General features: G+C 49.3%; 1 protein-coding gene and 1 non-coding gene across 4 annotated transcripts in view; both read right to left on the reverse strand.

The window, feature by feature from the left end:
* LOC140468517 (protein PAT1 homolog 1-like) overlaps positions 1-3,633 on the reverse strand; it is a 50,093-nt gene extending 46,460 nt beyond the window's left edge. For 2 of the 3 annotated variants that reach the window (XM_072564601.1, XM_072564602.1), the window contains exon 1: positions 3,477-3,633. In XM_072564601.1, coding sequence (XP_072420702.1) covers positions 3,477-3,596 — 120 coding nt within the window. In that variant the 5' untranslated portion in view covers positions 3,597-3,633. Of the gene's footprint in view, positions 1-1,548; positions 1,709-3,476 lie in introns of all 3 variants that reach the window. The other variant, XM_072564603.1, reaches the window with a different exon arrangement.
* A 2,895-nt stretch (positions 3,634-6,528) lies between these two features.
* On the reverse strand, positions 6,529-6,601 carry trnav-uac (transfer RNA valine (anticodon UAC)). The gene has a single exon. It is a non-coding gene; the product is annotated as a tRNA-Val (tRNA).
* Between the last annotated feature and the right edge of the window lie 8,556 nt (positions 6,602-15,157).

A 15,157-nucleotide genomic window follows, 5' to 3' on the forward strand; every position in this document is an offset into this window, starting at 1 on the left:
AGTCAGAAGACAACTTGGAAATACCTTTTTGCAAAGATCAGAAAAAAAGTTCAACACTATATCCTCACAAAATTCTTCACAGATACACAGTGAAGTAAAACTAATACCTTGATTCCTTATTTTTTAAATCAACGGAAAAGGCTACAAGCTATCAGTGAATTACTGCATTCACCAGCTTCAGTCACTCCAGCTGAGAAGTGTAAGATGAGAACCTATCTACTTGGACTGCTGAAGTAGCTTCTGACCTTTTTTTCCAGTTCTGAAGACCGAGAGACTGCCAATATCAAAATTTCTCGACGCAAAATGCATCTCTGAACTGGATATGCTGACATTCTCTGTCAATCTGTCTCCTTTTGGGTCATAAATCTTCCAAGTCAGTGAATACTTCTAGCTCAGCAATCATCTCACCATGTAGCGTATTGCTTGTCTTGTGAGGTTACTCAAAGCAGATGATGATCTATTGGCAAAAACATTGTTTCGGACCATTTGATAAAGTCACCTTCACTGTACCAAAAACCAAAAACTCACTGACCTCTATTTTATAACCAAAGTCCGAAACAATAATGTATTATAATTCTTTGCCACACTTCATTATTTGAAAATACTTCAGACTCAAGCTTCAGTGCAAAGATAAAAGTCTAAACTCTGCAAGAGACAGTTATGCAGCAGGCCATTCAGCCCCTCAAGTCAAGATACTCCCCACAGATCTATCCAGTTAATCCCAGGCTTCACCTGTAGCCCCACTGATTTATTTCCTTCAAACGACTATCCAACTTCCCTTGGAAGTGCTTGCTTATTGTCACCTCATAAATAAAACACATGCAGACACTACCTTTGCCACAACACCCCACAGATTGTTCAGAGCGGTGTTGAACAGACAGAACTACGGTGCTACAAATGTGTGTCAGCACAGTGCTGTAACATCAAATACACAAGCTCCATACTCTGATACCTCAAATATGTTTAACAGAAAGCTAACAGTGTGCCTTGAATATTTTACTTACACCTGAACACAAATTTTTGAGACTTCCGTGCATGGAGCTGAAAATCGCCTTGCATCTCTGCAGGGAGAGGGGAGGGAAATTGAGGGTTGGAGGGAAGTGGGATATGAATGAAGCTAAGAAATAAATGCTTCAAAACATAGCAGCTGACTTGTATTCATCAAGTCCCACACTATGATGAACCGGCATTGAGATATGACGTAATACACATTGAGCACAACAAACGGGCAAACAGTTCTTGGAGTTAGCTGAGAGGGAACATTTGACCTCATTGAACTTCACAGCATAAAGGTGACACTTTTGCCAACTGCAGCGTTCCTCAGTAATGAACCTCAAATAGTGCACACCACTGCATCAGCACAGACCCCCTGACAGTGAGACGTTCCCCCAGCACAGACCCTCCCACAGTACTGACCCTCTGACAATGCAGTGCTCCCTCAGCACTGAACTGCTGACAGTGTGGCGATCCCTCAGCAATGACCCTTCGACAATGCGACGATCCCTCAGCACTGACCCTCTGACAGTGTGGCAGTCCATTAGCACTAACCTCTCAACAGTGCGGCGCTCTCCCACTCTTGATTCATTAACATAGCATGGCTCCCTCAGTCGTGTTCATTGAACAATGGGCTATGTGGCGGGGTGGAGAAACTGAGATGTCATAGTTTGAGTTGAGGGTGAAGATGGCGGTCCAAGTCAGTCTCCAAAACCTGGGAATAGGGAGACGCAGGAAGTGGATATTCACAACTGTCGGTGTGCGTGTGTATTCTTTTGGGCCACAGTTCCCATCGTTTGGTGGGGTTTCACACTTCCCAGGGTTAGATTGGAAGGTTGGATGAGGGAGTGGAGGGAAGGGCGCAAGAATCACAGTCTTTGGCGAGATAGGGTGGGATTACAATACCAAGAAATTTGAGGAGAATGACTGTGTCTGAGGACGGAGTAGTGCTCTCAGCTCGTAGTAGTTGGGTAGAGGTCATGGTTCTTGGGTGTAGAGGAAGTCACAGGCAGGGCACAAAGTTCACAGATCAGCGGGGGGAGAGAGATGAGGTAGGAGGTCACAGATTTTGTATTAAATAGTATTACATTCACTGAATTCACCACTGTTAACATCCAAACAGTGTGGACAACACCACACACTTTAATGGGTGGACAGGGAGGATCATAAGCGTTTAGGATGAGGAGTCACAGATATAGGGGAGGTTGTTGGGGTGGGGGTAGAAATTACAACATGGAGGGATCACCAGTCTGGAAGGGGAGACGGCAATGTTTGGTCAGAGTCAGTGTCTGGGATGGGGTCACTGCATCTAGAGGAGGTCAACACCTGGGGAAGAGGTCACAGCACTTCGGGGAGGTTAGTGGGGGGGGGCGGGAGAGTGCGAACACCACACCCACTGGGAGGGGGAGGGTAGGCAAGTCACAGCCTCTGGGGTGGGGGAGGGGATCATATTCTCGTGGAGGGGGGAAAGAGAAACAAGAGGTTGAAACGTTAAACGCGGGTTCTCTCCTCACAGACCTCCTGTCCTCATTACGGGAGGCGAGCGAAGGGTAGGGTAGGGTGGGGGTAGGGTGGGGGTGGGGGTGAGGGGGAGGGTGAGGGTGAGGGTGAGGGTGAGGGTAGGGTGGGGGTAGGGTGGGGGTGGGGGTGAGGGTGAGGGTGAGGGTGGGGGTGAGGGTGAGGATGGGGGTGGGGGTGGGGGTGGGGGTGGGGGTGGGGGTGGGGGTGAGGGGTGGGGGTGAGGGGTGGGGGTGAGGGTGGGGGTGAGGGTGGGGGTGAGGGTGAGGGGTGGGGGTGGGGGTGGGGGTGAGGGGTGGGGGTGAGGGTGGGGGTGAGGATGGGGGTGAGGATGGGGGTGGGGGCGAGGGCGGGGGCGAGGGCGAGGGTGGGGGTGAGGGTGGGGGTGGGGGTAGGGGTGGGGTAGGGGTGAGGGTGAGGGTGAGGGTGGGGGTGAGGGTGAGGGTGAGGGTGAGGGTGAGGGCGAGGGTGAGGATGGGGGTGAGGGCTGGGGGTGGGGGTGAGGTGTGGGGGTGAGGGGTGGGGGTGAGGATGGGGGTGGGGGTGGGGGTGAGGGGTGGGGGTGGGGGTGAGGGGTGGGGGTGAGGGGTGGGGGTGAGGGTGAGGATGGGGGTGGGGGCGAGGGTGAGGGTGAGGGTGAGGGTGGGGGTGGGGGTGAGGGTGGGGGTGAGGGTGGGGGTGAGGGTGGGGGTGGGGGTGAGGGTGGGGGTGAGGGTGGGGGTGAGGGTGGGGGTGAGGGTGAGGGTGGAGTGGGGTAGGGTTTCTCAGGCCGATACCTGAACCCCTTCCTCTCCCTAACGCTGTGAGGGGAGACCCTGGGGGTTAGGCCGCGGCCTTCAGCCCGAGCCTGGGCCCCTCAATCCCCCCGCACCCCCCCCCGTCCTCCTCACCACAGAGGCACACGGTGGGGAGGGGAATCGAGCGGCCGTTTCTCCTCTCTCAGCTCCCCGCCGCGCTCGGCTCACCTGCCGGTCCGACAGCGCGAACATGTCCCGGGACATGGCTCCGACTCTCGCCACTCCGTCGCTAACCCATCCCGACCGCCGCCATTGGCCGCGCCTGCGCGCACTAGGAGCACCGAGCATGCGCGGTCACGCCCCTGACGGGCTGGGGAGGGAAAGGGGCGGCGGTGCGCGTGCGCGCGAGGCCGGGGAGGCCGACGGATCGGCGCGTGCGCGCGAGGCCTAGTCTGGTGGGGACGGGCGGGGGCTGCCGGATCGGCGCGTGCGCACTCTCTCCCGATCGCGCTGCCCTCCCCGCCCGTGAAAAAGCGGAGCCGCCGCTCCACCCTGGAAGCATGCGCAAGGAGGCTGCCCGGCTGCGGCATGTGACGTACTGAGCATGCGCGGGGCGGGGCTGGAAGTGCTGGGTGACAGGGCTGGACTTTCGGGGGGCGAGAGAGAGAGAGAGAGACACACACAACAGGAGATCACGTGTTCCAGAGCCCAGAGAGGGATGGATGGAGGTGGGGGTGGAGCACGGGGAATGCTTTGTTTAAGGATGCCATGCAATCATGATTTGGAAATGCCGGTGTTGGACTGGGGTGTACAAAGTTAAAAATCACGCAACACCAGGTTATAGTCCAATAGGTTTAATTGGAAGCACTAGCTTTTGGAGCGCTGCTCCTTCTTCAGGCGCTTCATCAGCAGCGCTCCGAAAGCTAGTGCTTCCAATTAAACCTGTTGGACTATAACCTGGTGTTGTGTGATTTTTTTAGCCGTGCAGTCAGGTTTTCTTTGGAGTCAGTTCCTCTGGGGGGTTGCAGGCTAATGGGTGACCACTGAGAAGTTTATAAAGACACGAGGGGCATGGAGAGGATACATAAACAAAGTGTTTTCCCTGGAGTGTGCGAGTCCAGAACGAGATGGCATAGATTTAGGGTGAGAGGGGATAATGTTACAAGAGATCTCAGGTGAATTTTTTTTACAAGCAGAGGGTGGTGCGTGTGTGCGATGAGCGGCTAGAGTGAGTGGTGCAGGCTGCTACAATGACAACATTGAAAAGGCATTTGGATACGTGTATGAACAGGGATGTTTTAAAAGAGAAAGAGCCAGCAAATGGGTCTAACTTAGCTTTGGATATCTGGCTTGTATGGACAGAAGGGTGTGGGTATATTTCTATGATGTAAAGCTCTATAACTGCGTTGTGCGCTCGGGCCTCCACGTTAAATGTCGACCTTTGGATTCATGGTTCACGTTGGAATGGTAACATGCAAGCAATCATAATTTCCCAACTAATTTCAGTCCAGGAGCACGAACTCACGGCCTTCTGTAGATAAAGCCGACGTGATAACCACTACACCATGGAACCTACAAGCCCTGAAAGTGACCCGTGACTGTGTTTGACCTGATTTGGAACCGGACGGTTTCGGAGCACTGCCCCTTCTTCAGTTCTCTCGCTGTTGTTCCTGTGCGTTCAAATAGATCTGTCGGACTATATTCTGGCGTGCTGTGATTTTTGACTTTGTCCAGCCCCAGTCCAACAGCGGCGCTTACACGACACGCGGTTTCCTTGACGCATTCTGCTTGCAGCCATTTGGAAGATGGATTTGGTTTTTCTCAGCACTGAGAGTCTGGAAACATGAATCGTGTTTTCTCTCGACAGTTGCTGTCAGTGCTGTTGATTTTCACGAACAATTTGTATCCCTCTCGTTGTGAATGCGTTTGGAAGGCTTCAGCTGGAAGTGATGAATTTATTTTTTGACTTCAGGAAGCAACCTGCAAGCCAACCGCACAGAAAGAGGAAGATGAGAGAGTGTGGAGTTGATGCAGGATTGGAGATGGCTTGGTGCCGGTGAAATGCGATTGTGAACGCATTGTGGGAATAGGAGGAAGCAGTGAGAACGTGGAACATGCATGACTCTATGGCTGCACCCTTCGGCCCTCAATGTTGTGCCGACCTATAGAGCTAATCTGAAGCCCATCTATCCTACACTATTCCGTTTTCATCCATTTGTCTATCCAATGACCATTTAAATGTCCTTAAAGTTGGCAAGTCTACGACTGTTGCAGGCAGTGCTTTCCACGCACCTACTACTGTGTAAACAAAACTACCCCTGACAACTCTCCTATATCTATCACCCCTCAATTTAAAGCTTTTTGTGCTCGCCATCACCATCAGAGGTGTCACTGTCCACCCTATCTAACCCTCTGATTTTCTTATATGTCTCAAATAAGTCACCTCTCAAACCTTCTTCTCTCTATCAAAAAAGTGTCAAGTTTCACAGTCTTTCCTCATAACACCTTCTCGCCATATCAGGCAACATTCCTCTGAACCCTCTCCAAAGTTCCCAGAGCGTTCCTGTAATGCGGTGACCAGAACTGTCCGCAATACTCCAGGTGAAGCCGCACCAGAGTTTTGTACAGTTGCATATTAACTTGTGGCTCCGAAACTCAATCCCTCTACCAACAAAACCTAACAAACCCTACACCTTCTTAACAACCCTATCAACCCGGGTGGCAACTTTCAGGGATCTACGTGCATGGACACAGATCTCTTTGCTCATCTCCACTTCCAAGAATCTTACCATTAACCCAGTACTCTGTATCCTGTTGCACCTTCCAAAGTGAATCAGCTCACACTTATCCGCATTAGACTCCATTTGCGCCCTCTCAGCCCAGCTTTTGCAGTTTAGCTATGTCCCTCTGTAACCTGCAACATCCTTCAGCACCATCCACAACTCCATCAAATTTACTAACCCATCCTCCAACACCCTTACCTCGGTCATTTATAAAAATGACAAGCAGCAGGTGGACCCAAAACAGATCCTTGGGGCGCACCACCAGTAACTGAACCCCAGGATGAATATTTTCCATCAACCACCACTGGTCGGTCTTCTTTTAGCTAGCCAATTTCTGATCCAAACCACGAAATCACCCTCAAACCAGTGGCTCCCGATTTTGGGCAATAGCTGACAGGAAGGAACCTTGCCAAACGGCCTCACTGACATCATTACACATCAACCGCAAGTAATCATAATTTACCAACTCATTGTAGTTAAAGTGCAAGAAAGTATGATGGCTCCACTGGGGCTCGAACCCAGGACCTTCTGCGTGTAAAGCAGACGTGATAACCACTACACTATGGAACCTACAGGCAAACAGTCAACTCTATGAATCACAGGTGCCTGTGTTTGACTTGATTTGGAACCAGACAATTTCGGAGTACTGCCTCCTCTTCAGTTCCCTCGCTCTCCTTCCTGTGGGTTCAAATAAACCTGTTGGACACAAACCCGGCGTGGTGTGATGTTTGACTTTGTCCAGCCCAGTCCAAAAGCGCCGCTTACACCTCATGTGTTTTGCTTGAGACGTTCTGCTTTGCAGCCATTTGAAAGATGGAGGTTTTTTTCTCTTCTCTCTCTCAGCACTTGAGAGTCTCGCTGGGCTGGGAAACATTAACCGTGTTTCCTGTCGACATTTGCAGCCAGAGGTGTTGATTTTCACGAGCAATTTCTGTCCTTGCTGTTGTGAATGCGTTTGGGAGGCTTGAGCTGGAAATGATGGTGTGTTTTTTTTTAATTTCAGGAAGCAGTCTGCAAGCCAAACGCGGAGGAAGAAGAACAAAAGATGAGAGTGTGTGGAATTGGTGCAGGATCGGAGATGCGTTGGTGCCGGTGAAATGTGATTGTGAACTCATTGTGGGAATATGGGGAAGCAATGAGAAAGGCAAAAATGTGTGCGACAAACTCAGACAGTAAATACGAAATCAATGCAATATTCTCTACTAACCAGTATCGCTGATGGTATTTCGCAAGCAGGGTCTCTTTCCCTTCGTCCGTAATGCATCTGACTTTTAATCAGAGGCGCCAAGGTTGAAGTTTGTGTTCGGGCACTGCCTTAAAGTCGGATTGCTCAGTACTGTCTCTAAACAATCAATTCGTGACGTGAGAAAACCTGATTTTTTTATTTCAAGACTGTGTTCATCAATGAGTGTCACTTCTCCAGCCTGAATATCTCATTGGGGAGAGTGTTGGGCTTCTCAGCTGAGCGTCCCGTGTCCAAGAATCCGTTGAAATGCTGCTTTTGAGTTCCAGTGCTCGGCACTGCCTCCAAGCAATCAATCTTTTTAACCTGGTTTGCTTTGAGGTCTGAAAAATGAAAATTGCTCAGTAAACAACAGACTGGATTTTTTTCGAACTCAAGCCCATTGGTTAATATGTTAGGTAAAAACAATGACTGCAGATGCTGGAAACCAGATTCTGGATTAGAGTGGTGCTGGAAAAGCACAGCAGTTCAGGCAGCAACCGAGGAGCAGCGAAATCCCTACCTTGTAGAGAGAGGAGGAAAACTTCTTCAAGGCAGGCATCCTTGCAAGAGGATTCGCAAGAAGTGCTTTTGCCCGAAACGTCGGTTTTACTGCTCCTCGGATGCTGCCTGAACAGCTGTGCTCTTCCAGCGCCTCTCATCCAGAAACAGGTTCATATGTTCCAAAGCCTTCTGGAGGATTTATTTTCAGTATTGAAGTGCAGTTCGTGCCCTTGAACTGTGGAAAGTGTGTGGAAACGGCTTAGTGACAGAAGCATATTGGACGGAGTCGATGAAATCCGAAAGAAGAGTGGTCGCTGGCAATCAGAAACAAAACCAGAAATTTGCTGGAAACGTTCAGCATGCCTGGTAGCATCTGTGGAGAGATACAACACAGTTATCCTTTCAGTTTGAGCAACTCTTTCTTACGAGCTTGATAGTTAAAACTCACACAACGCCAGGTTATAGTCCAACAGATTTATTTGGAAGCACTAGCTTTCGAAATTTTGCTCCTTCACCAGGCGATAACCACGTGATGAAGGAGCAGCGCTTCGAAAGCTAGTGCTTCCAAATAAACCTGTTGGATTGCAACCTGGTGTTGTGTGATTTGTAACTTTGTCCACTCCAGTTCAACACCGGGACCTCCAAATCAAGAGTTTGAGGGTACTTTCCGAGCAACAGCAGTTTTTTTTAAAAAAGTAAGTTTGCAGATGACACCCAAATTGGAGGGTGGACAGTGAAAAAGGTCGCTTCGGAACACAATGGGATCGCTGCTCGTTGGATGCTGCCTGAACTGCTGTGCTCTTCCAGCACCACTAATCCAGTATTTGCTTTCCAGCATCTGCAGTCATTGTTTTTACCTCTTGCTCAGAGCAGCCAATGGGCCGAGGGGTGGCAGGTGGCGTTTAATTTAGATAAATGCGGGCTGCTGCATTCTGGAAAAACAAAGCAGAGCAGGACTTATGCACTTAACGGGAAGTCCTGGGAAATGTTTTTGAAAAAAGAGACTTTGGAGTGCAGGTTCATAGTTCCTTGAAAGTAGAGTCACAGTTTGTCAGGATAATGAAGGAAGCCTTTGGTATGCTTTCCTTTACTGGTCAGAACACTGAGTTTAGGAGTTGGTAGGTCATGTTGTAGCTGTACAGGACATTGGTTAGGTCACGTTTGGGATATTGCATGCATTTCTGGACTCCTTCCTATTGGAAGGATGTTGTGAAACTTGAAAGGGTTTGGAAAAGATTTACAAGGATGTTGTCCTGGGTTGAGGATTTGAGTTACAGGGAGAGGCTGAATAGGCTGGGGCTGTTTTCCCTGGAGCATCGCAGACTGAGGGGTGTCGTTATAGAGGTTGACAAAATCGTGAGGGGCATGGATAGGATAAATAGAGAATGGTACTGCATTAAGTGAGCATATCTGGTCAGCATGGGCGAATTGGACCAAAAAGTCTGTTTGTGTGCTATACATTTCTGTGACTCTGTCTCTGACTCTTGTTTCCAAACAGATTAATTCTGATGAAGGTCAAAATATGAATGATAGTAGTTTTTCATATCTGCGATGGAAAATCCCGACTTTCTGGTCCGTCTCTCTGAGTGTCCAGGGTTCGGTTAACTAAACAGGTTGCGTTTTCAAACCCCCTTACATTTTGCCATTCTTAGGAAAAGAAAGACAGCGGGCGTTCTGTCTGAAACCTTGATCTGCTGTGTCCAGGAATTTTTTAGAGTCATAGTTTCATAGCTTTGTACAAGATGGAAATTCATCCATGCTGAAAAGATATCCCAAATTAATGTACTCCCATTTGGCAGCGCGTGCTCCATATCCCTTTCAACCCTTCCTATCTATATACTCCGCCAGACGCCGTTTAAAGAGAAAACGTGTTGTGCTAGAAAAGCACAACACGTTTTGATTTGCCAGAGGTAGTGATGGATGCTGGTAATATTCAAACATTTGAAAGGCAGCGGGGAGAAAGTGATAACGGCGGGTGATGGAGATCAGCGTCAAAACGTGTGGCGCTGGATAAACACAGGCAGCATCCAAGGAGCAGAAGATTCGACATTCCTGTGAAGAGGTTTATACAGCAAGGAAACAGACCCTTAGGTCCAACTTGTCCATGCCACCCAGATATTCCAACCTAATCTACTCCCATTTGCCAGTACTTGGCCGATATCCTCTCAACCCTTCCTATTCATGTATCCATTCAGATGCCGTTTTAATGCCGTCATTGTACCAGTCTCCACCACTTCCTCTGGCAGCCCATTCCATACACGCACCACCCTTCCCCCTTCGGCCTCTTTTTATATCTTTCCCTTCACACCCAGACTCCTACTCAAGAGTTTCAGGAAGCTTTCCTCATAATTTCAGTTTTTGCTTCCGAACAGATTAGATAGTGATAAAGGCCAAAATTTGAACGATATTAATGTTTTCAGATCTGCGAGGGAAAATCCCTTCTTTCTGACGTGTCTCTGAGCATCCAGGCTTCCGGTACGGGTGCAGGTTGCATTTCCAAACCCGGTTACTTTTAATCAGTCTTATTAAAAACGAGATAATGCGCGTTCCAGCTGAAACATTTGTGTGCTGTGTCCAGAACATTGTTCGAGCCACAGGTTCAAAGATTTGTGCAGGATGGAAACGGGTCCTTCGGTCCAACTCGTCCATGCTGACCAGATATCCTAAATTAATCTCGTCCCATTTCCCAGTATGAGCCTCATCTCCCTTCAAGAGCTTCCTCCCCATATACTCAACCAGATGCCTTTTCAAGACAACACACGTGGTCCTGGGAAAGCACAGCCCTTCAAGCTAGCATCCGAGGAACAGCAAGTTATGCTCGAGACGTCGACTCTCCTGCTCCATAGATGCCGCCTAACCGGCTGTGCTTTTCCAACGCCACTCTTTTTTTGCTCTGATCGCCAGCATCTGCAGTCCTCACTTTCTCCCAAGTGCCTTTTAAATATTGTAATCAAAGTTTGGGAGAAGATTTGTAGCTCGGGTGCTCGTTGTTATGGTTCTGTTCGCCGAGCTGGGAATTTGTCTTGCAAACGTTTCGTCCCCTGTCTACATGAGCAAAACCAATGTAGTATACAAAATCCCATGCAAGGGCTGCAGAAAACACTACATCGGACAAACAGGAAGACAGTAAACGATCCGTATACACGAACACCAACTCGCCACGAAACGACACGACCAGCTATCCTTAGTAGCCACACACACAGATTACAAGCAACATGAATTCGACTGGGACAACACTACTATTATAGGGCAAGCCAAACAGAGAACAGCCAGGGAATTCCTCGAGGCATGGCACTCATCCACAGACTCTATCAACAAACACATTGACTTGGACCCAATATACCGGCCACTACAGCGGACAGCTCGAACTGACAACCGGAAGCGGCAGAGACAGGCCACTATAAATGCCGGAGGAAACATCACAGAAGCGCTTCACAGGAGGCTCCCAAGCACTGAGGATGTCACCGAGACAGGGGACGAAACGTTTGCAAGACAAATTCCCAGCTCGGCGAACAGAACCACAACAAATATTGTAATTGTTGCACCATCCTCTTTGTAAAAAATAAAATGCCCCTTCGATCCTTTTTTAAATCTGTCCCTTCTCACCTAAATCTGTGCCCTCTTTCCTACCCCACGACAAAGAACTTGCCTATTGCCCCTCTTCTTTTTTCCCTCATGGTTTCATAAACCTCTGTTGAATCACGGTCAGCTTTCCAACACTCCAGGGTATACAGACCCAGTCAATTCCGCTTCTCCCTGCAGCTGCTTTGATTCTCAGCATCCGCACTTCTTTTGTCCCCACGGTGAAGGGTCTGCTGTACAGGCCCACTTCGTGCTATCTGAGCTACAAAACACCGAGGTAAGCATCTTCGATATAAAATACACAAACCGAGCGAAACAGAAAGGAAAAAAAAAAACAATGTTGTATTCATTTGTTCATAGTACACATTAGAAAATGAAGAGTGATTGTTTAATGTTCAGTATTACAGTCTTTGCATATATCAGTGCAGGGGGGGGTTTCACACTTGGTCTGCCCATTCGAGTGAGCAGCTGACTTGCTGCCCTCACGACGCCCTACCTCTCCAACCCGCTGATCCGCTCCGCCCTCCTCTCCGACCTTAACAGCATTACCTCCGCTTCCATTTACCCACCGCACACTCAGCTGCCTTACCCCAATCACCCCCTCCTATTTACCTCTCCACCCTCCCAGTGAAATGCGATTGTGAACGCATTGTGAGAGGAGGGGGAAGCAGTTAGGAAGGAGATGTGTGCGACAAACCCATAACGATAAAAGTAAATCAATGCGATATTCTCTCTGCACTGGTGTGTGCCACTGCACGACTGAGTATGACTGCACCCGGGTAGTTAAGGAGGTAAAGCATCAGTTGCCCAATCTATGGGTCCGGGGATCGAGTCCCTGTTCGGGTGTTGCCTTTTTTTTTAAGATGGGAGTTCTCAGTCCTTTCCAAACAATCAATGCGTGACATGTTGAAACCTGATTTGTCTGAAGTCTCGAAAGACAAAATTGCACAGAAACATCAGTCGAGCTGAATTCGAATTCATTCTTAGTAACGTCCACATAACACTCCCACAGGTTAAAATAGTCGTCATGACTTGGAGATGCCGGTGTTGGACTGGGGTGTACAAAGTTAAACATCACACAACACCAGATTATAGTCCAACAGGTTTGATTGGAAGCACACTCGCTTTCAGGTGATGAAGGAGCAGCGCTTGGAAAGCTAGTGCTTCCAATTAAACCTGTTGGACTAGAATCTGGTGTTGTGTGATTTTTAACAGGTTAAAATGTTTCAATTCCTTCCATACTATTTACTTGGGAGAGTTGAAGCGATATTTTTGCGCTTGACTGCGGGGAGTGTGTGGAAAATGGCTGTGTCACAGAAACGCATTGAACAGCGTAGATAAAATCCGAAAGAAGCGTGGATGCTGTCAAACAGAAAAAAAAAAGATCAGAAACACTGGAAAAGGGAGTAGCTATGGTAACATCTGTGGAGAGAGGTCAGAGTTACCCATCCGAGTCGAGTGACTCTTTCTCAAGAGCGAGATTTCTTCAGAATCTGGTCTCTTGTTTCCGAACAGATTAGATACCGACGAAGGTCGAAATGTGAATCTTTCAGATCTGCGAGAGAAAGTCCCGACTTCCTGATCCGTCTCTGTGTGTCCTCGGTACGGGTTTCGGTTCCCGTTGTGTTTTCAAACCCTTTCCAATTTTCCCAGTCTTAAGAAAAGCAAGGTAATGGTCGTTCTGGCTGAAACATTTATGTGTGTGCGTGATGTTATGCAATAATTAAACTGAACCAGTGTCCCAGGGTAAAGTTTGAGATTGTGGAAGACAGGGAACGGTGGGATCTTGCTGTGCTTTCCGTGCCATGCACGTTCTCCCCGTATCTGCGTGGGTTTCCTCCGGGTGCTCCGGTTTCCTCCCACAGTCTAAAAATGTGCAGGTTAGGTGAATTGGCCATGCTAAAATTGCCCGTAGTGTTAGGTGAAGGGGTAAATGTAGGGGAATGAGTTTGGGTCGGTGTGGACTTGTTGGGCCGAATGGCCTGTTTCCCCACTGTAAGTAATCTAATAATCTAACTTCAACTCAATTTTTATTTCTCTGTGCGCCCCCCTCCCCAACCCCCCGCGACCTCCCAGCCGCCGAGGAGGAGATTGGATCCGGCAACTGAAACTTGGGATGGTGCAGAGACAGAGAATCACATGCTTTCTGCCCTGTGAAATTGTCAGAGAAGGGCTGGGACCAGAGAGAGAGAGAATAATCAGAAACTGTCCTGTCTCCTTGTCGTTTACTTACACACACAAACACACAGAGAAAAAAGAATTGTGGGGTTCAGGCTGTCTCTGGAATTTTTACCACAGAGGGGCGAGCAAAGGAGCAAAAAGTTGGAGAGGGAACTGCGGCACAATCTGATCACACAGATGTCACTACCTCCTCCTCTATCTCAGTGTACACTATCTCCGTGCACCTACACCCGCTGCCCTCACTGCCTTCAGCCCAGGGGCTAGGGCTCAATGGGGAGGGCGGGGTGATGGGGGATTTTGTACATGATGGAGACACAGAGGGTTTTTTTATACCCAGTGAGGGGGCAGAGAGGAATGACACAGGTAGCAGTTTTTTGCAGAGGGGCAATTGGACCAGGACAAGGTGGGGGCCAAAAGGTTTGAGGGAAAGTGCAAGAGTTGGATGGGGACAGAAATCCAAGGGGTCGGCATGGGCTAGGAAACGGGGAAGGAGGTCTCAAGTTGCTTAATTGGTGCAGGTTTACAAACCTAGGGAGGCCGAAAATAGAGGGGGACAAAATGAGGGCAATTATGCTCTTGCCCCCCCCCCCCATTTTTACTCCCCCAGTTCTGGGCACAATTGGCAGGGGGCAAACGTGTTGGGGTAATTCTGGAGGTGTACAATTTGGTTGGGAGGCAAGGCTGAGAAAAGCAAAATAGTGGGTACTACAGGATGGGGAGCATCAAATATGGAGGGGGAATCTGTGTGGGAGATAAGTTTGTGGAGGGCATAAAGCTACACCAGCAGGGGGCAATTAGACAGGAGGGTGTGGGTGGGGAAGGTTTAGTGGGGACTGCAAAACTGGGGACAAACTGAACAACCATGGGAATGTCATGTTGGGGGAGGGGTGTGTGTGGGGAAAGGGACAAACTGGGCGGGTGTTAAAGGGGATAAAGCCCTTTCTCAATGATGGGGAGCGACAGGGAATGGCAGGACACTGGGATCTTGCTGTGCAATCCCATGATCAGTCTCTGTACACACTCACGGTTTGGGGGCATGATGGGGTAGCAAGGAGGAGAGGACTCCACAGCAAATGGGATTTAATGGGGGCCATTCGGGGGCAAATCTTGAGGACCAACATCATTTCATGTAGTGGAGGGGGCAGCCATGATGGGCTGAACATCCTCTTCCTGGGGGATTTTTTGGGACTGGGATCTTGCTGTGCATCGATGGAGTTGCGGGGGGGGCGAGACAGTCATCGGCCAATCCGTCCACACAGACTCATTTAGCTTAATTGAATATAGGACACAGAGGGAGGTGAAGAGGGGCTTTTAAGTCGGGAGGCATAATGGAGTGAGGTGGGGGGGGGGGTCAGGGGCAAAAGGGACAGTGCACGGAGTTGGGGGGGGGGGGAGTGTAGAGAGCCAAAATGCAGCGTGTGAAAAATTGAGAGGGGGGTCACATAATTGGTGCAGAAGCAAAACTTAGGGAAGGAGCAGAAAAAGAGAGGCAGGTTAGAAAGTGAGGGTAAATGTGTTCCCCTTTCCTCACCCCCCCCCCTCATTTTTAACCCTTTCCCTCTCTAACGCTGGGTGGCCCAATCAGGAAGGGTAAGATTGTGAGGGGTGGTGGAGGGAGAGGCAAAACGTGTGTGTGC

The sequence above is a fragment of the Chiloscyllium punctatum genome, chromosome 47, assembly GCF_047496795.1.
Source record: "Chiloscyllium punctatum isolate Juve2018m chromosome 47, sChiPun1.3, whole genome shotgun sequence".
Lineage (NCBI taxonomy): Eukaryota > Metazoa > Chordata > Chondrichthyes > Orectolobiformes > Hemiscylliidae > Chiloscyllium > Chiloscyllium punctatum.